Source organism: Lygodium microphyllum, unplaced genomic scaffold, assembly GCF_053477565.2.
Source record: "Lygodium microphyllum isolate KBCC unplaced genomic scaffold, Lygodium_microphyllum_v1.1.10 scaffold_154, whole genome shotgun sequence".
Taxonomy (NCBI): Eukaryota; Viridiplantae; Streptophyta; class Polypodiopsida; order Schizaeales; family Lygodiaceae; genus Lygodium; species Lygodium microphyllum.
Window position 1 is genome coordinate 21,806 of NW_028229637.1, and position 20,583 is coordinate 42,388.

General features: G+C 41.4%; 1 protein-coding gene across 1 annotated transcript in view; it reads left to right on the forward strand.

Annotated features, from left to right (window-relative positions):
• LOC148008375 (histone acetyltransferase GCN5-like) overlaps window positions 1–14,842 on the forward strand; it is a 28,340-nt gene extending 13,498 nt beyond the window's left edge. Inside the window, exons 2-6 of the mRNA XM_087674265.1 lie at window positions 11,326–11,390; window positions 11,474–11,554; window positions 12,841–12,912; window positions 14,213–14,381; window positions 14,771–14,842. Coding sequence (XP_087530391.1) covers window positions 11,326–11,390; window positions 11,474–11,554; window positions 12,841–12,912; window positions 14,213–14,381; window positions 14,771–14,842 — 459 coding nt within the window. The remainder of the gene's footprint in view (window positions 1–11,325; window positions 11,391–11,473; window positions 11,555–12,840; window positions 12,913–14,212; window positions 14,382–14,770) is intronic.
• The last annotated feature ends 5,741 nt before the right edge of the window (window positions 14,843–20,583 follow it).

Here is a 20,583-nt window from a genome sequence, read left to right on the forward strand (position 1 = left end):
AAATGTGAAGAAGGAAAATTTGAGTTTTTCTCATATGTAGCTCTTCTTGAAGTAGAAACATTAAAAGTGAGATTAGAAGAAAACAGTTGTGCACTTGGCACTTGAGTGGAAGGAGGGGAAGAATATAAAGGTTTGTACCCTGTGTTTGCTTCTCCAACAAGATGGCCAGTCCCATATGGAGGTTCCACCCTTCTTGCCAAATCATTAGACCCATGTGTGAAATCTAAGGGTGAATAAACAATATAACCTTCCAGTTGTTGTTCAGCTTGATGCATGATCAAGTCGTAGTTTGTTTGTGAGATCTCATAGGGTCTAAAGACACCATGATAGTTAGATGCCTTTCCAGAAGTGTCAGAACCTCATTGGGCAAGCTATGAAGCCCACTCTTGCTTGGTTCTTGGCATAGGACTTTTTGGAGACATCGACAGACTACTTCGATGGAATTTGACACTCTTGTTTCTCTTGGATCCATTCTGTCCTCTTTGGCCTTTAGCCACATCCAGGATTTGAGAGGGGGGTGTTAGTAGACATTTTTATCATGCACAATCTCCTATATGTGGGCTTGAGTCTGAGTTAGATGAGGACATGAGGTCATTTCATGTGTTTTGATGAAGGCGAGATGTCCTTTCATTAGTATGCATTTTAGTCCATTTTAGTTTTTGTGTCTTCACATTGGCTGTTTAGTGGTCCAGCTCAGCACATTTCTATTTTAGGTCTTTACATTGGCTGTTTAGTGATCCAGCGCAGCATGTTTCTATTTTAGGTTGCTAGAGGCTGTGTTCACTCTGCGTCGCTTTGTCATGGTCTGGCAATCAGCATTTTGCCTAGTCTAGCTGCATTAAATTCAGTGCTTGATGCTGGTCAGCCATATTTTTGGCATATTTTGTCAGCAGTTAGTGAGTTTGTGGGCATATGAAGTCTAATTTTCAGCTTATTACCATAAAGCAACTCAAGGACTATAAAAAGCGCTCTCAGATCTTCATATTACACATGAATAAAGAGGCAGCCAGTTCAAGAATTCAGTTGTTAATTCAACATTGGAAGCTCTTCTTGAGGAGTACGGTGATTTGTTTCAGGTGCCTATAACACCGCCTCCCAAGAGAGCAGTTGATCATTCTATTGATTTGGAGCCTCACTCCCAGCTAGTCAATAAGTCGCCCTATAGATTATCAAAATAGGAGTGTAAGAGAGTTGCCAAGCATATCAAGGAGCTATTAGAGATGGGTTTCATCGAGCCTAGTTCTTCATCATACGCTTCATTGGCCTTGTTAGTAAAGAAGAACTCTTCCCTATTTATAGCAGCCCCTTCCTACAATGTCAGCCATTTTATTTTGCAGATCTTTAGCATTCTTTACCAGTGATTTCCTTTGTCATTCAGTGCTTTTTGCTTCATCATCCTCATCTAGTGGCCTTGCTGATGCTTTGGATTGCATGCAGGGAGGGCTGATCAGTCCGCTTTGTTTTCAACATTCTTTTGAGTTTAGTGCAGATTTTTTCTTTCACTCTTTGCTTTCATTTCAGTCTCTCTCTTCCCCTCTCTCCATGTGTTTGTGTCCTTCCATTGTGCACTCTCACAACCTCTATATTTGACAAAGCCTCAACCGTTTCTATTCAATCATTCTCTTTAATGATGATTAAAAACCTTTCAAGTATGCTTTTTAAAGTTTATTTAAAAAAATAATAGAAATGTATTTGGAATTAGACATTGGCCATGTTGATGTATGCGTTAAGACCTTTTCAAATATATGAAATGTGTAGGACATTTTGCCAGGGTTTTTATTTGAAAAGATTTGTATCTTTTATTCTTTATGATTCTATTAGAAGTTATATTTTAGTGGGGTTTGGAACCACTTTTTTCATGGCCTGTGGGTGGAGTGTGAGAGCCATGTCTAAATATCGGGCCCCCAATAATGTGCACAATGCCTCTTAGCCAGGTTGGCTTTTGATGTGGCCTCTCAAGTATGCATATGCACCAACCATGCTTTACTTTGGATCCTTGAGCTTATTACTAGACCATGTCATGATCTAGCTCTAGTCGCATCTTTCTCACTTATGTATGTCGTCTCTAGAATCTCTTGTATGAGATTAGACATTGCCTCTATTGAGATAAGACCTAACCATGATCTTTTTTTAATGTTTTGTGTCATAGGTTCAATCACCCATGATTTGAAGGGTGGTTTCTTAGTTATTCTTATTCGTTACCTTTGTGTATGTATTGCTATGTGCTAGCATGTGAACACGCCTCAATACTTGTAAGTTTAGGGTTGGGGTTTGGGGAATCTCAAGGCTATAAAGTGAACCCCAAAGCTTGTAGTTTTATATAAATCAACTATCACCTCAATCTATTCAGCTTGATGTTCGTGCAGAATGTTAAGCTTAAAAAGGTTCATTACACATTAATCCTTCATTATCTCATCAAACAACCCCAAAACTCAAATGCACTTAGTGTGTTTTAGTGTCCCATAATTAAACTTCCCACTTTTTAGTTGGTTTCTCATCTATAAATAGTGTGCGCTAGGTCACTTGCATCCCAACCTATCCCTAGTTTATCATGTGGCTGCCACCTTCTCTTGTTGCTGCTGTCCACTCATTCATCATCACCTCTTGTTGCCATCAACACCACCCTATGCTTTTGCTGTTTGAGTGATACTTGAGTGCCGACAATCATAAACCCGCAAGTCGTTTTTGTGTTTTCAATTGGTGGTTACTACACTTGGGATCTATCCTCGAAGGACAACACACATCGACACCTCCCTCAACTTGCTCCCACGAGAGCCACTAGCTATTGGACAGCTCCCCTTAGGCATTTCATAAATTTTCATTCATTATTTAGTTCTCTTCATTTTGTGTTTTTGGATTTTTGTATTTTTTGCATTGCTATTTGGGATCATTGTGTTTAGTTGTGGTTGTACACTTTTTGTTTTCTTCTTTTGAAAACCCTAGCATTTCTTCACACATAGTGCTATCTCTCTCTCTCTCTTTTCTCTGTTCTCCATGGAGCTACATTCACCATAGCTCCTCTCGTCTTGTGGTGCGCAACCCAACAATTCCAAGGTCGAGGGTATTTTACCTTCCCAAAATCCTTTTAGAAATCCTTTTCAAAAGCCTTCTCAGCCCTTGAGTATACCAAGGGATAATCAAGCCAATCTTCTTAGAAATGTAGCTCCTGGACAACTCTGCCAACCAAGACCTTTTGGGACTCTTAAGGGCTTGTTTGATTGATCTACTAGTTCTTCTATGGGCTTTGATGTATTCTTCTTTTAATCAAATTTCCACTTATATTCTATTATATCAAAATCAAACTTTGTTGGGTCTATATTGGATCTACAAGAACTTGCAAAGAGCTTGGAGGGCAATTATGACATGAAAGATGAGAGTGTCCAAGAACCTTTCTCATTTACTTCCTACTCCAGAGAGGAGGCCTTGATTTGAACTTTGAAGGGCAATTAGGAGGTGTTTTTGAGCAATCAAAGTCATTATTTGCATCAGCAAATAATTGTACTAAATTAATTTCTAATTTTGTTAATAGCCCCAGAAACACTTTATTTGTATCATTTGGTATTTATTGTGCAAGGTAAGTCGAATTCCCAAAATTTGCCTATAAAATTATTTATTTTCATCGTACCATCGGGGGGTTAACCATTATCTTTTTCTCCCTTCTATGTTCCCTTTTCAAGTTTGACACTTTGGTGCTATGCCTTCACCAAAGGTAGAAGCTTGAACCATGGGGTGCATCTATTGCAGCAAGAATGTGTTAGAAGTGGTTATATCATAGGTTCACGGGCTCACGTGGCCTAATTTATGGGCATTCTCTTTATTATTATTTATTTGGTGATTGACTAGCCTATTTTGTGGCAAGACATGTCATGAGGACATGTATTTTTGAAACCTCACTTAATATGCGAATTAATTTTTAATCACATGATTAAGTAAATGTTGTGCATGTGAGATGCAATCAGGGTTAGAGTAAATTTACAAGCCTGGGACCCGAGAAAATCACAAGATGTTAAAGGCAAAAGTTGCTATAAGTTATGTTGTATATGTACTTGGTGGTATTTGGTGTCAATTGTTGGCCTAGGTCATTCATTTAGCCATAAGTGTGAGTTGATGACACTACAGATGTGGCGTTTAATGGTACCTAATGCCAATCTAATGGTCAAAGATGGTACAGAGAGACTTGGGAGTAGAAGATGCCTAGCAAATTTAATTATTGGCCAGTCAAATTATTATTTTTGGGTATCGAAATAATTATTAGATTAATTTTCAGCAATTAAAGACTGAATATTAATATTTAATGATGTATAATGTTGGAAAAACCATTTGGGAAGGCTGCCACTTGGCAAACTCGCCCATACAGGCTGGTAAAAAGCTGAAGAAGAGGAAAAACGAGATCATTCTTGTTGTAGCAAATGTGGGAGAGCTATGAGTAGCCATGGCCAGCCTATTTTCAGCCAGCCACAAGTGAGTTTTGAGGAGGTGATTGCAGATCCGGATCCTCCATAGCTAGGCGAGTGCATCCAGATACAAGGTGACAACTAATTTGGATGTTTTAGCTGTAGGCAACATCATTTAACGCTGTTGTGGCAGGGCAGCAGCTGCATTTGATTGATTTTCAGTCATTCACTGCGTTTTCAGCATTCAAGTGTGAGTAGGTGGGCTATGCATCAGCGCATCAGAACAAGGCTGAGGTGAGTGTGGGCGTGCGAGAAAAGAGAAGATTTGCTGAAGATGTTGGTGTTTTTTTGTTGTTAGAGAAGGAAGAAGATAGTGTTTTTGGCCTTCAAGTGCAGATTTTACCTTTTCATCGCCTCTGGCGGCTGAAGAAGGTTCAGGACATAGAGACAAGAGCCCTAGTAGGTTGCGTTTTCACAGTCAGAGGGGGTTTCTTTTGTGTTTGTGCAGGCATTGTAGGAGAAGATGTCTACAGAGACTAACGTGGAGTTCCAAGCGATCATGGACCGGAAGGTGCGTGTCTTATCGGCTCTTCCATCAGATCAAAAGCTTGATGGTGGCAATTGTTGAGCTAAAACATGCATTACTTGCTGATTAGCCTCTTAAACAACCCCAAAACACACTAAAAAATGCTCTTTTAGAGTAAGAACCCTAAAACGGGGAGTGGTTCGAGAGAGTTTAGTGGGAGGCTCCAATCCACATCTATGAATAGACAGGCTGCTCACCATTTAGTCTTATCCTTGTTTGTAGGTTACACTAGCCCACACACCCTTTGCTACTGTTGGTGCCCGATTTCCAGCTTGCAGCCCGCCTCCATCTGTTGTCCAGCCATCATCGATTGTAGCCACATTATCTTCAGTGGCAATAGCTCCCAGCTTCTGGCGGTTCCTTCAGATTGCTGTTCAGCCTGCTGTCCATCATCGCCAGGGTCAGCCAGCTTGCATTTTCAGCATTGCAGGCCATGATATTCTTTGACACACCTTCTCCGTCTATCGCCTTGCTGTTTACAGCGCCTCTGCACAGTTTCCAGCATCCGATCGGTGGTACACTGTTGCGTTCACCAGTTTCCAGCATCCGATTGGTGGTACACTGTTGCGTTCACCAGTTTCCAGCCTCCACACTACTGCATTTTGGTGACCAGCCTAGTACCATTCACTATTCAACGCTCCTACAGCTTCGATTGGTGGTTTAAGCACTTGGGATCCGCCTCCGATGGATGTCACTCTCTAACACTTTTCAGCTCTGCTCTTGAGCACACTGTACACTCTTACATTCATTTACAGCATTCATTCAATTCAGAGTTGTGTTCTCTCTCTCCCTTCTTCTGTTTGTGTTTGCGTTTTAAGTTTGGCGTTTAGGGTTTGAGTTTTGCTCTCTGTGTCTACGTTTGTCTCTTGTGTTTCTGTCATGGTCGTACACTCTGTGTCCTCAGTGCAAACCCTAGCAGTTTTCTTCACAACAATTACCACATATGGCATGTGATGATGTTGGCCATATTGGAGTCTTATTATTTGGCGGAGCTTGTGATGGAGAAGATAAACCGGCCTTCGGTGAGAGATAAGTCCAAACTCTCTTCCAGTGCTCGTGCGGAGTTGACCAAAGCCCATTCTCATTGGGACAAACTAAATGCCAGGATTCGTTCTTTTCTTTTATGTCTTGTATAACAGCCATGATAGCCCATATAGAGCACTCGATAGTTGCTTGAGAGATATGGTTGGAACTTGACCAGATGTACAATTGGATGACTCTTATGAAGAGGTTTTCATTGGAGGTGCAAATGCGGATCTTGTTCGTGAATAAGTCTTCTTCGCTTCAGGAATATATAAATAAGCTTTGATAGCTTTAGATGTAGGTTTAAAATGCGGGGAAGTCCATTTCTTCCGAAGACATGTCAATCACTTTATTGTCCCAATTGCTGCCACGGTTCAATACTTTTTATTCCGCGCTTATTGCTTTAGGACGGGAGTTGACTCTTCGATGGGAAGAGTTGGTTTCTATGGTCTTGGATCAAGGGGAACAATTGAAGGGATAGAATGCTTCCAAATCGGAGGCATCGATTGGTCAAGCCTCTCAGAAGAAGGGGAAGGACCAAAAGAAGAAGGAGGACAACAAATCCAAGAAGGATAAAGAGAAAGAATTGATATGTCATATTTGTGGTAAGATGGCCATTGGAAGAAGGATTGCCCCGACAAGGACAAGAAGGACACTAAGAAGAAGAACACGAAGGATTCTAGAGCGGTGGTTGCATCCTCGTCAACTGCTTTCCTACACTTAGCGGTCATTGAGGACTCTTCACTAAAAATTTCTGATACTGCGATGATAGCTCCCTAGGCTTGAGAGTGGATCGTGGACAGTGGTGCCTCCCAGCACATGACTCCTTCAACAGTTGGTGTTACCCATTTGCGACCCCCGTGTGGGCAGATTCTCATAGGAGACAACTCTTTAATGTCTATTGCAGCACGGGGTGAGATGCAATTGAGTCCAGATGGAAGTGGTGGTACTCACACTTTCGAGGTGTTGCATGTGCCAGGTTTAGGTTATCTTTTGCTTTCGGTCCATAAGATTTGTTCTCTTGGTCTCTTGGTGGAGTTTGACAGTGAGGTTGTTTGAGTTCTTGATCGTGGATCAAGGAAGGTTCTCTCTTTAGGGTATGAGGAGAATGATATCTACAAATTGAAGTCTTCTTCCACTCTTACCTCTCTTCTTTTTACCTCTCAGACACAGTCCGAGCTATGGCATGATCGGTTTAGCCACCTAAACTATGAGTACCTTCGGAAGGCTTCGCGCAGATTGCTTGTTCGAGGTTTGCCGGACATAGTGGTGGGCCAACAGCCATGTGTCTCTTGCATTTGTGGGAAGTAGCATAAGGATGCGATTCCCACCAAAGCTTTGAGGTGGTCTACTTCACCTATGGAGCTTGTATCTAAAGATCTTTGTTACCCGATGAGGAATGAGTCCCTGAAGGGGAGCTTGTACTTCATGTTGATCGTAGATGACTACATTAGGATGATGTGGGTCTACTTCTTGACGTTTAAGTCGGAGGCTTTCTCCCACTTCAAGGATTGGCTTCTCTTTGAGGAGAATCGATTAGGTCGGCGATTGAAGACCTTGCGATCAGACAAGGGTGGTGAATTCGTTTCTAATGAGTTTGCTCCTTTTTGTGCAGATAGGGGCATTCACTAGGAATTTGCTAACACCAACACTCCTCAAGAGAATGACATTTTGGAGCGGAAGAACCGAAGCGTGATCGAGATGGTGCACACCATGATGGAGCACTGACAGACACCTCAGTTTTTGTGGGCCGAGGCAGTGGCTACGGCAGTCCATATCCTAAACTGATCTCCCGCTTTGGCTATTGACAGGATGACACCTTTTGAGGCTTACTTGGGGTCTAAGCCTGATGTCTCTTATTTTAGGATATTTGGATGTGACAAGTTTGAGGCGGCTTTCCGACGTCAGGTCTTTGTTGGCTACAGCTCCTAGTCCCAAGGTTATCACTTGTATGATCCCGTAAAGCGGGATGTCTACATGAGCCAAGATGTGCAGTTCGTGGAAGTTCTGGCCACAAAGGGGGGTGAGGAGCATCCCGTACTCGGAGATCCAGGGGAGAGTTGGGCTCCCGAGACAATTCCTTTGGAGCCAGAGCCTCTTGATGGAGATTCTTCTTCAGATTCTGAGTCTTCTCTTCCATCGGCCCCCCCAATGGAGATCTCGCTAGTGGATGTACCCAAGTCTATAATAGATGGAGAACTTGGAGGAGAGGTCCAGTCTCCTCCTCGTTGGGCCTGTGACACCCTCCGTGATTCAGGGATCGAGGGACTCCCTGAGGAGTGGGAATTGCAGGATGGACCGCGGAGGTCATGACAACACCAGACACATACTATGGAGCTTGTTTGCTCTAACTACTATTTGATGTCCCGTGTTATGCAGAATAGAGAGCCTACATTAGTGAAGGAGACTTTATAGTCTGATCATTGGCAGAAGGCGATCGAAGCTCAGTTGGAGAATATTGAGCGGAATGGCACTTGGTTCCTTGTGCCTCGTCCCTCTCATAAGAAGGTGATTGGTGTCAAATGGGTCTTCAAGACCAAGTACCATAGTGATGGCTCTTTGGACAAGCCCAAGGCTCCCCTTGTTGCTAAAGGTTTTGCACTACGTCCAAGTGTTGACTTTCATGATACTTTTGCCCCCACAGCTCGCATGGCGACTATTTGTGCTATTCTTGCCTTGACTGGTCATCGGAGATGGCCCGTTTTTCAGTTGGATGTGAAGTCAGCCTTCTTGAATGGTGATTTGAAGGAGGAGATCTATGTAGAGCAGCCTCTTGGTTTTGGTTCCTCAGATGGGCAGGTTTATAGGTTAAAGAAGACCTTGTATGGCCTAAAGCAAGCTCCGTGTGCTTGGAACGAGAAGATCTACTCGTTTCTCCGGACCAAGTTGGGATATCGGCGTTCTAGGACCGATCCATGGCTTTATGTGCACACTTTCGAGGGTGGTTGTGTGCTATTTGTTTTGTATGTTGATGACTTGATTATTGTAGGTGCTTATACCTAGAAGGTCGAAGAGATGAAGGCAGCCCTTCACCAGAAGTTCGAGATGATGGATTTACGACTTCTCCACTTCTTTTTGGGCCATGAGGTTTATCAGTCTCAGAGGGGGATTTTCATCTCTCAGTAGAGATATGTACAGGAGCTCTTGGTGACTTTTGAGATCGAGGATTGTCGGTTAATTTCTACTCCTATAGATCTGAACTGGAAGGCCACTTCACACACAGATTCTCCGTTGGTGGATGCTACTTGCTACTATTAGCTGGTTGGCTCATTGATTTGGCTCCTCAACACACGAGTTGATCTATGTTTTGCTGTAGGACTCTTGGCTAGGTTCATGAGTGCGCCTCAATAGGTGCATTGGCAGGCTACTCAGAGGATATTACAGTATGTGAGGGGGACCTCCAACTTAGGGATTCATTATCCAGTAGGTACATGTGCTTCTGATCTTATTCTTGCAAGTTGGAGTGATTTAGATTGGGTTGGTGATGTGGATCACATGTGGTCTTCTATAGGTTATTTTTTTACCTTGGGTGCTGGTGCTATCTCTTGGAGTAGCAAGAAGCAGCCCACGGTAGCCCTATCTTCGACTAAGGCAGAGTATCGGGCTGTGTCTTCTACCACGTCTGAGGCTGTGCAGCTTCGGCGGTTGTTGGAGGAGCTTGACTGCTCCTAGACTCATCCTACTATCTTGCGGTGCGACAATGAGAGTTGCATTGCCTTGGCACAAAATCCCGTATTCCATACCCGAACAAAGCACATCAGGGAGAAGCTTCTGGATGTGACCATTGATGTGAAGTAATGTAAGATTGAGACAATCTTGTAGATTTGTTTATGAAGGCACTTCCCTAGGCTTTACTTCATCGACATTCCAGATCCCTTAGTCTACTGCCTTGTCTAGGATCTGAGAGGGGGTGTTGAGTGTCACCTCTTGCCATGTCAGCAGTGCCATGTGGCAGTAGTCGGACTGTCCGACTGCAGTCGGCTGCATGCCGGCCTGCCTATTTTGGACATTCTTTAGGCATTCTTTCCAGCCTTTTTAAGGCTGAGTTTTAAGCAGATTCTCTATACAAGTTTCTAGCTGTAATGTTTCTTCTACCCCTTCATTAGGTCCTTGAACCACAACAGACTTTTGCTCCTCCACCATCAACTTGATGGTTTGAGAGGAGGTTGCTTTCCCTTAATCCAACTAAGTAGCCTTCCAAGTGATACCCTTGCATTGTGCAGCATGCTTTTCCTCTTTATCTCATGGAGTGAAGACTTGTGTGTGCATTGCTCATGGTCACCGTATAGCTTTCATTTCTTACCTCATCATTCTTCATAGACATCCTTTGGGGGTGGTTTAGCACTATGGTTCCCCTTATACAAGGTTAAGAAAACATAAATATGAGTCAAGTTTTTTTTTTTTTTGGGGGGGGGGGAGTAGTAGTAGTAAGGTATGCAAAAGAGGATATTCATTGCCTCTGTGATCATGGCAGACACTTGGGCAGTCCTTTGGGGCACCCATGGTCAAATGCACGGTCTCTTTCGGGTGGAACCATTTGGGTCAGGCAAAGAGCTTGCTTCCTACCTCCTTGGAATTCTGTTTTGGGCTTGAGAGGGGTGCCATACATTCCTAGAACAATTGGCTCAAAAGTTTTCTTAAAGGGATCCATTGGGTGACCACTCTTTCCACCCTATATTGTTCCATTTATCACCAACATGCATTACTGGTCATCATATTTCAGTTCTAGGTGTCATATTTCTGTCCAAGTTGTCACCTTCCTCGACTAGGTGTCATCTAGACTGCCCATGTTTTGGATGGCTGCTGCTGCATTTTTGCTCTGGCCTAGTCCTTTGTCAGAGAGCTGCTATATTTTGCTCATCTGACTGCACTTGCTCAATGCTTAGCATAGGCGACATCCACACAGTATGGAACTGCTGCATTGAGCAGTTGGTTGTGTTCAGGATCCTCAGACTTTGGTACACTCCTCCAAGCTCCTTCAGCTCTTTGTCACTAGAGAGAGCGGTTGTTGGACAGCACTCTGCTCCATAAGCATTCCTTCTACCATATGCAGCTTGTTCCTGATGCTTATTCTTGCACTCATCATTCATTCTCTCATTCTTCATTTGCATTTTCTGAGTCCTTTTGTTAGTTGTGTTCATGCACCTATCAAACCCTAGTGTATCCTCGCAACATTGCCTATTCTTGTAATGCCAAATTGGTCTTGTATCATTTAAACTGTTGACATGATTAGAAGTATAGGCTGATACAGGTCTATTTGAGATTCTATAGATGACAATGTTCACAATAAGATTGATTCTTTTTGGTGTTTTTGCTCAACAGGAAGATGCAGGCCGGTTGAAGTTCGTTTGTTACTCTAATGATGGTATTGATCAACATATGATTTGGTAAGTCCTGACTCCTTAGACTTCCATTGTATTATTTTCTAGTAATTGCAATCATTAACATTATGCTTGTTTATTCTTTACAGGTTGATAGGTTTGAAGAATATTTTTGCAAGACAACTTCCAAACATGCCAAAGGAGTACATTGTTCGCCTTGTGATGGATAGGTTGTAATGTGCATACCCAGTGCTCACTTAGGCACCAAAAATCCTTAAATTTTTTTCCTGAATGATATTGAGTGGATGGCTAGCAAACATTTAGGATGGTACCTGAAGTATTGTGTTCAAGGTGACAGTAGCATAGAACTGGGTGAGTTTTATAGCAATACTGTAATGCTTAATTTGGATCAGGAGTGAACTTTTAAGGTCAGTGTATAAATATCACACAGGGTAAAAATCGAGTGAGAGCTCTAAGGAATTTATAGTTTCCTAGTAGTTGTAGTGGAAGTGTCACCTTGTAAACGCATTGCAGACCATATATATTTAACAATTAAAGGTAAGCAATGAACAAGAAATTTTCAGAAATAGTATTGACATAGCCAATCCATGATCATGACTTGAAATGAAACTAGTCTAGTCTTCTAAAGTTATTGCCCCAAAAAGGATAAAAAATAGGTATTGATGTACACTTCTTGGTAGACTTACCCTAGCGGATGAGTCAATTTGACGATCAAGTGTTTGTAGCTACTCCAAGTATAATATACAGGGGTTCTGCCCATGTCAAGGTACTCATTTCTTGTGCAAGCCCAGGATCTAGGAAAGGCACTGTCTCCACTTGGTGGATATTTGAAAATGATGTTTTCAAGAATCCTATGTACTCGGGTCATTTTGGTTTCTTCAGGAGCCTATTTACGTTCCTCCCTACGTGTTGAAGGATAAGTTCCATAAATACTTCTTGATTCAGTTATTGAAAATAAGGGTGATTTGTTCACAGAGAACACAAGATTCAAGATTGGATTTTGAATCTTTCTTCCTTGTACAAAGCATGCTACATAGGATGGAGGATTCCCCCCCTTAATAAAATTTTTTCTTATAGCCATCCCCTTAGCCATGATCTTGTACATTACATTTAACGTAGTTAAGGGCCAGCATTGTGACATTTTTATATTTCCACTCCCTTGAGAATGAGTTTGATTAAGTCCCTGTTGCGATTTGAACCCAAACTTCTTATACTATTCAAAAGGCTACAAAAAAACATTGGAGCACACTTCCTATAATGTTTGAAATGGCTTCACAAGCAAACAATAAAGTCTAGGTGACTTACTGACTTTCATCTTGCTAACCTCATACTAGAGCTTCTCTATTGAGAAGGTTCTTTCCAAATAACACCACCATGTCTATAGATATCTCAAAATCAAAAACCATGTCCTGTGTTGCTTTATTTGAGAAGTATGTAACCAATCAATGGAGAAGTTTTTGTAATGATTTGCTAACTGTTTGCAACAATCATGCAGGAGTCACAAGTCAATGATGATAATAAAGCTGAATCAAGTTGTTGGTGGGATAACGTATCGTCCTTATCCAAGGTACTAAAGAACAAGGTGAAATGGAAATCACTCTGATTGCTATCTCTTGAGTCGTCTTGGGATTTGGTAATCTTGATATAGGTATGGTGGTAGGTCTGAAATCATGTATGTTTTAGTGCAAATGCTTTGTAAACCTCACCTGGAAGCTGTCAAAACATCTAGTAGTTGTATAGGAGGAGTGGTGCTTGCTGCCCTTGTATAGTCTGCTGTGGGCTTGTAATAGGAGAATAAATCAACCATTGGTGCTAGAATCACTAGCAGTCCTATAGTCTTGCTGCTCTTATATATAGTCTGCTGTGGACTTTGGATAGGAGACTACATCAGTGGTAGGGTGATAGTCAGTGCTCTTGGCCACTGTAGACTTCAGAGGCAGCTTGTGCAAACTTTTAAAATCTGCCACATTTTGTGTGGTTGCTATACAGCAGTCAACCATCTTGTCATCTGCCTTTGGATAACGAGTATCCATTTCATTTTACATGATTGATACAGAATACTTCTGTGCTCAACACTCGAACCCCAACAACATCAGAAAATAAATATGACACGAGTTCTTTGTAATATACTTGTTCACGCAAAATTGCATTGATTGAAGTCAGTCTAACATTTGCTACGTGAAGTATACAACTTCAACTTGTGCACATATTGTGAGCTGCAGAATCATGTGAATTACAAAGGGAGCTTGAGATGGATCTGTAGAAATATGTGAATTTTGTGCACCTTTTTGGAGCATTTTTATCCAGCGGCATGGCAACCTGGTCTTGTGCATCTGATACTCATAAATATGAGAGGGTCAAGTGGGAGTGGCTTTGCCTGTCATTCTCCATGTTGACTGGTTGTATACCTTCCACGGCAGCCAGGAGGTCTTGAATAGATCAATGTGCTGCCTCAACTTAACGCTGTAGTTTTTCTCTCTATTTAACGAGAAAATGCATAAGTCTCTCCATCTCTAGCAAATAGAAGCAGTGTGCTGCAAAGCGATAATGCTGCAACAATGGTGGAAATTATTGTTTACAGTGTACATGCACCGTTGGGTGGTCTGACCTTGAAAGTGGGATTATGATTTCAATCTTGGAGGATAAAACATGCATGCATGCCTGGATGTGCTATAGTAAACATCGTCAGAAAAAATGGTAATGCGTGCTATTTACACTTATTGAGACTTCAGAGTGGAAGTAGAAGTTTCTCCCAACAATGAATGCACAGTGGTTGTTTAATATGCATATGGATGGTTTACAAATTCAAGTTTGCTTTGCTTAGAAGATACTTGATGATGTTTCCTTGTGTGCCATGTGTAATGCAGTCAAAAATTTGGGGAAATTGCATTTTGTGCCATAACAGCTGATGAACAAGTTAAAGGCTATGGAACACGCCTGATGAACCATTTGAAGCAGCATGCACGAGATGTTGATGGCTTGACTCACTTTCTTACTTATGCTGACAACAATGCTGTTGGCTATTTCATCAAACAAGTAAGTTTTCTCAAGTTGTCGCAGCCTTTCAACCGTGTACTTTATGCATATACTGATCATTTAGCAATCTCTTAGGGGAACTATCTTGAAAACACAGAATAATATCATTCCTATTGGTCTTTGGTTTTTCCCCTAGCTAATTCTTTGCTCCTGTAGCAGCAATCCATGCTATATCTTTCTGTCAGAATGAAGCTCTTTCCAAGTATGGGAAGTTACAAAAGAACCTGCTAAAGTATGAAGTTTTTATCAGAATCGTGGTAGAATACTGTGATATATAGAAGTGGACATCTGTCAGCATAGAAGTGCTATTCAAGGAAGCAGCTGCTATCAGGGTTTTCAGTCTTTGTCCCAATTTATAGATAGTGTCTTGGTTCCTTGAATTTCCACAGGCTGTAATTGAAAATGGCTGCATTGCTGCTGATGCAAGGAATTATCAGCTTGGGCAAGTCACATCAGTTTGAGTGCAACAATGAACATACCAGCTTGGGAAGTTACATTAGGATTGACTGAGTCTTTGTCCCACTTTAGAGAAAGAAAGAAAGACATACTAATGTCTTCTGAGGCCAAAATGGGCCGATGAGACAAAACCATGTATAGTGCTGATCATCACTAGACATCCAAGCGTGATGCCCTAAAAGATGATCAGTCATATACCGTGGAAAGAAACTAAGGCAATGTACAAGACTAAATAATGCCCATGTAGGGATGTAACTGGAGGATGAAGCAGTGCATGTCTAGCTGTGTGGCTGAATGATACACAAATATCTAGTTTCACCTAGTCTAGATTGGTGGGTAGAGTATGTCATATATCCCTGATGAAATAGTATGGGGGTAGCATTTGGACTGATCTCTCAGCTCTTTCAGGTGTTGCTCATGTCACTGGTGGCAAATATCTCCCTATCTCTCTCCAGTGTAGCATTTGCGTCAGGTACCTTGGTATCTATGGTTGGCGTGTTGCTTTGATCTCCTCAGCTCTTTGGACTGTCACCTCTCTTTGTGTAAGTGATGTGCGAGTGTGGTCATTGTTTGAAAGAAATGGGTGAGTTGAGTGATATTCTCTTCTCTGTATGGTGCTTGTCTGTACTAATGATGTGCAGAGCCTTTGAATCTCAACTAGGAACTGGCCCCAGCAATGCTGGTTTGGGGACTCCATGATTGAGGGAGGTGTCTGATCCAAATAGCGTGGGTTCTCTAGCTCAAACTGTGCTATAGGCTCTATATCTATAGATGTAGCGCTCCTCACTCTCCACTTCCTTTTGGCATAGTTTGCAAATCCTCTTAGCTCAAGGAATGTGGGATGCCCTCTTGGTCTTGATCCCAAGCTGATGAGAGGATACCTTGAGTTGGCCAATGACTATCCTCCTTCTCATGTGGCATGTATACATCTAGGTATCCAAGTCTCTCCATGAAACCATCTATGGTAGTCCTCATAAAGTGGCCCCTGTAGCATGATATCTTTAAGAGAAGGGATTGCTAGGGTGAAGTCCATGTATGCTGTATGTGTAGCTGGTAAAGGTCTTGTTATATGACCAAGTTTCTCTCCATGTGGGAGAGGTTTATGAAGGGGAAGGCCTAGATAGTCTATCTGGTTGAAGCTAATGGTTTGAAAAGAGTCTCCATTATCATGGGGGGTGTAGCTATCATGAGCTTGTGAAATTTTGAGATGTTGTAATCTTACAGATAACATTTAATTAAGATATTAATCAAATGTGCAAGGTTGTTTAGTACGTGATACACATGGCAATTATTTCATGGTAACAGGCCAAGGACCTTGAGGATGCAGTGGGTGCCAAAGGCAAAAGTTGTAATAAGTTATGTTTGATAGGTACTAGGTGGTATCCGGTGCCAGATTTGGACCTAGACCAATTTATTGGCCACCAATGTCAGTGGTGACGTGGTGACATTGGAGACTAGGCATTAATTAATTAATTAATGCCAGTCTAAGGGTCAATAATTGCTCGAGGATAGTTGGAAGACAAATTGGCCTAGCCAATTTAGTTATTGGTAGATGAAATTAATTTTTTGAGGATTATAATAATTATTAAATTAAATTAATAAGCTGGGTAATGTTGGAAAATGGAATAAGAAGGTTGACACATGGAAAAACTTGCCCATGCAAGTGGAAAAAACGTTTTTAAGGACTGGTGGAGTCTATTCCAGTCATTGTGAGAGAAGGAGGTTTAGCAAGGAGAGGTTTGCTGACATGATTTATAGCCACCAAGGATCAGTTCTACACCATGTGAGAGTAATTTAGGGCCCCCCACGAGTAGGTGATAGTGGTCCAAGGTCCTTCTGGTGCAAATGACTGTTAGCATGAATGCACAATGAAGTACGCGACAAAAATGGAGCAGTAGTATTGAGAGCGAGAGTGAGAGTGAGAGTGAGAGAATCCCAAGATGAGTGTACCAGTGAGGGTACACAAAGAATAAAATGCATTTATATGTTAGGGTATAAATAAGGATGTGTTTACACCCATACAAGTTTATGCTCACAGGGATTAAGGGGCTTTACATCTGAAAGGACTTTACATCCAACAACCTTCTACTTTAAGGCACGAAGTGGTACCTTTATGGTAGTATGAGACAAAAATGGAGCAGTAGTGTTGAGAGTGAGAGTGAGAGTGAGAGAATCCCAAGATGAGTGTACCAGTGAGGGTACACAAAGAATAAAATGCATTTATATGTTAGGGTATAAATAAGGATGTGGTTACACCCATACAAGTTTATGCACACAGGGATTAAGGGACTTTACATCTGAAAGGACTTTACATCCAACAACCTCCTACTTTAAGGCACGAAGTGGTACCTTTATGGTAGCATACTTTTACTAATTGGATGCAATGCCCATGCTGAGCCTTTGCAAGACTATTAGTGAGAACATTTGTAGGGTTATCTTGGGTTTTGATCTTAGTCAGTGTGACAAGACTATCATCCAAGTCCTATTGTATGAAGTGGTACTAAATATCTATGCGTTTGGTATGCGCATGGAACATGGCATTCTTAGCTAGACGTACAATACTTTGGCTATCACAACCAAGCATTGGAGTACGTGAAGAAAGACCAAAATCCTTGACCAGACAGCCAAGCCAAATAGCTTCCTTAGAAGCTTCGATGGCTGAAATATATTTAGCCTCTGTAGTACTCAGTCTCATAAATTTTTGCAACCTTGAACACCAAGAGATAGCCCCACCAGCCAAAGTAAAGACATACTTACTGGTAGATTTCCTAGTGTCAATATCTCTTGCCATCTCTGAATCATAGAATTCGTGCATCTCTAGTGTACCCTTTCCATAGCATATACATTTTTCTTTTGTACCTTTCAAGTATCTGAAAATACATTTCACTACTTCCCAATGGCTTGCCAGGGTTAGACATGAATCTACTAACAACTCCCATTGCGTGAGCAATGTCAGGGCGAGTTGCAACCATAGCATACATCAAAGATCCACGAGCTGATGCATAAGGTATGCCCTTCATAGAACTAGCAATTGCATCATCCTTTGGGCAATCTGTAAACGCCCCGAACAACGTAGTATGCTTAACAATTATGATATTCGCTCGTTTTCGAGATTTAATATAAAAGAGAATGAACACTTAAAGCTGAAAATAAAAATTACTCACAAAATTACAGCCATGAAAATGTAAAAGTAATGGAGACAAGATTGAGGGTTGAAGATGCAAACCCCCTCCCCCCCTCCCCCCCCGAAGGAATGTATTTCTACTCAACCCAAGTCCCTTAGGGAAGAGCTCAGTTACAATCAACCTGAGAGTGAGGAGAAGTAATTCTCACTCTCACAAGATCATGCAAAGATGTACAAACACACATGCATTATCTATTATGCAATGATAAGAACTTATTTCTTTACAATATGAGAGAAGAAAGAGGGGAAATCAGCCTTTCTCCATCGTTGATCAACAGTACATGGATAGGGCTTGCATCTTGTTGCTAAAATGGAAGAAAGAGCTCGAGAAGGAGATGCTGTAATGAATTTACAGGCTTGCTGTCCTGTAAAACAGCAGTGATAGAAGAGGGAATATGGAGGAATTTGATAATGGAGAAGTGGGGGATGATGATGGGGATGGATGAGGCCAGTTTCTGGCTATTTGTGGGTGCTGTACATGAGTTTACAGCAAAGAAAAATGATGCGGAATGAAGAAAAACGAGCTCTTATTTATAGGAGAGGAAAGAGCTAGTACCAAAAGGGGAAAGTGGAGTAGCACAAGATAAGTGTCCAGCCGCATGTCATGAGATGTGACAAGTGGTGGGACTCTTGGAAACTTGTGTGACAAGTGTCTTGACACTTGTCTCTTCTCTATGGCCTTCCTTTTTGGGCTGAATATTATCAAGAATAGAAACAACCAAATTTAGTAAGCACAGTCAGAGTACTGAATGTACTATTTTTAGAATGACATCCCTATTTTTTAGGACTAGTATTTTTAGGCTAATTCGAGGCTCCTAAATTTAGGGACCCCCCAATATGGGTGTCATATGAAAGCTTTTTCCGTGTACATCGCAAAAACGGTATCAGAATCTTCATATGACTTTCCTATGCAAAGAAATGTGCATTTCAAGCTTTCAGTCCACACATGCACATTGTAGAAGCATTTCATGATCATGCCATCTTGTTGATTGTAACTGTCTGTTTTGGCGGATCTAGCCCACGCTTCAAGGCATCAATCCTTTCTGTGTGCGAGTCTAATCTTGATATGCGTGAATTCTGGTCATAGACGCCCAATCGGGCCATATAGGTGGAAGTTTGAACTATCTTTTCTCTAACCCACTGTGTGGGTTCACCATAACCTGTGACCACTCATCAGTGGCCAGCTCCAATGCACTTTTCATTATATCTAATTAGTGCAAAGGAAACAAATTTAATAAATCATTATATAGACAAATTAATGAAAAAGGATACAAATTCTGTTTCTATAGAGTTGTGACAGCCCTGTGGCTTTTATTCACTTGTCCTCAGCTGAAAAGCTTCTTGATATGGCTGAAGAATGTCTGGGTAATCCTTCATGAATTTTTCATCTACCCACTGTGCATCTGTTGTAGGTAGATTCTTGAATTTTAGTAAGAATTTTCGTGTCACAAGGCTACTTCTCGTGGTTCGATCCTTATGAAACAAAATCTATTCAGGTTCCAAGAGTTGCTCTGTTTTTTCAACTTCTGGGGGATCTTCAGTAATGGGTTCCTTTGGTTCTAGTCCTATGTAAGGTTTTAGCAAACTTACATGAAAAACATTGTTTATTTTTCAATGAGCAGGAAGCTCAAGTCGATAAGAAACTTCATTTATTTTCTCAATCACTTTGAAGGGTCCAAAGTATCTACTAGAGAGCTTTGGAAAAGATGAATTTTGATCGGAACCTTGTTTGAGCCTACTTTTATCAAACTTTAGCAAGACATGTTGACCTTTTTCAAAAGCCAAAGGTCTTCTTCGTTTATTTGCTTACTTTTTTTGTCGCTCTTGGGCAAGTTTGATAGTGGCTCGAACTTGATCCATTGTTGTTTTTAAATCTAAAGCAAACTCATCAGCAGCAAAAATATTATCTTTAGTGCGAATAATTGGAGGAGGAATCACTTTACCCTGTAGTATTTCATTTGGAGCTTTCCCTGTGGATGAGTGCTCTGTATTGTTGTAAGCAAACTCCAATAATGGAGGATATTTCTCCCATTGTGACTTGTGTTCACTAACATAAGCTTTCAACATATCCAAAAGAGTGAGATTCATCACCTCTGTTTGGCTGTCAGTTTGAGGATGAAAAGCTGAGAAGAACTTTAAAGTGGTACCCAAATTCTCAAATAAAGCAGGCCAAAAGTTACTTGTGAATTTGGAGTCTCTATCTGAAATGATCTCAGAAGGCATACCTTATAATCTGAAGATATGTTGAATGAAAAGTCTTGCAGCTTGTGTGGATTTCAATGTTTTATGACATGGAATAAAATGTGATTGCTTGCTGAATTGATCAATTATGACCCAAATCATATCATGACCTTGAGGTGTTCTTGGAATACCTGAGATAAAATCCATTGTGATAGATTTCCATGGATCTTTGGGCACTGGAAGAGGTTGCAACAATCCTGGAGTCTTCTGCCTATCATACTTGGATTTTTGGCATACTAGACAAGCCTCAATGAAATTATGTGTATCTCTTCGTAATGTTGGCCAATAAAAGTAGCGCTCAATTGCACTTAGAGTGGCTGT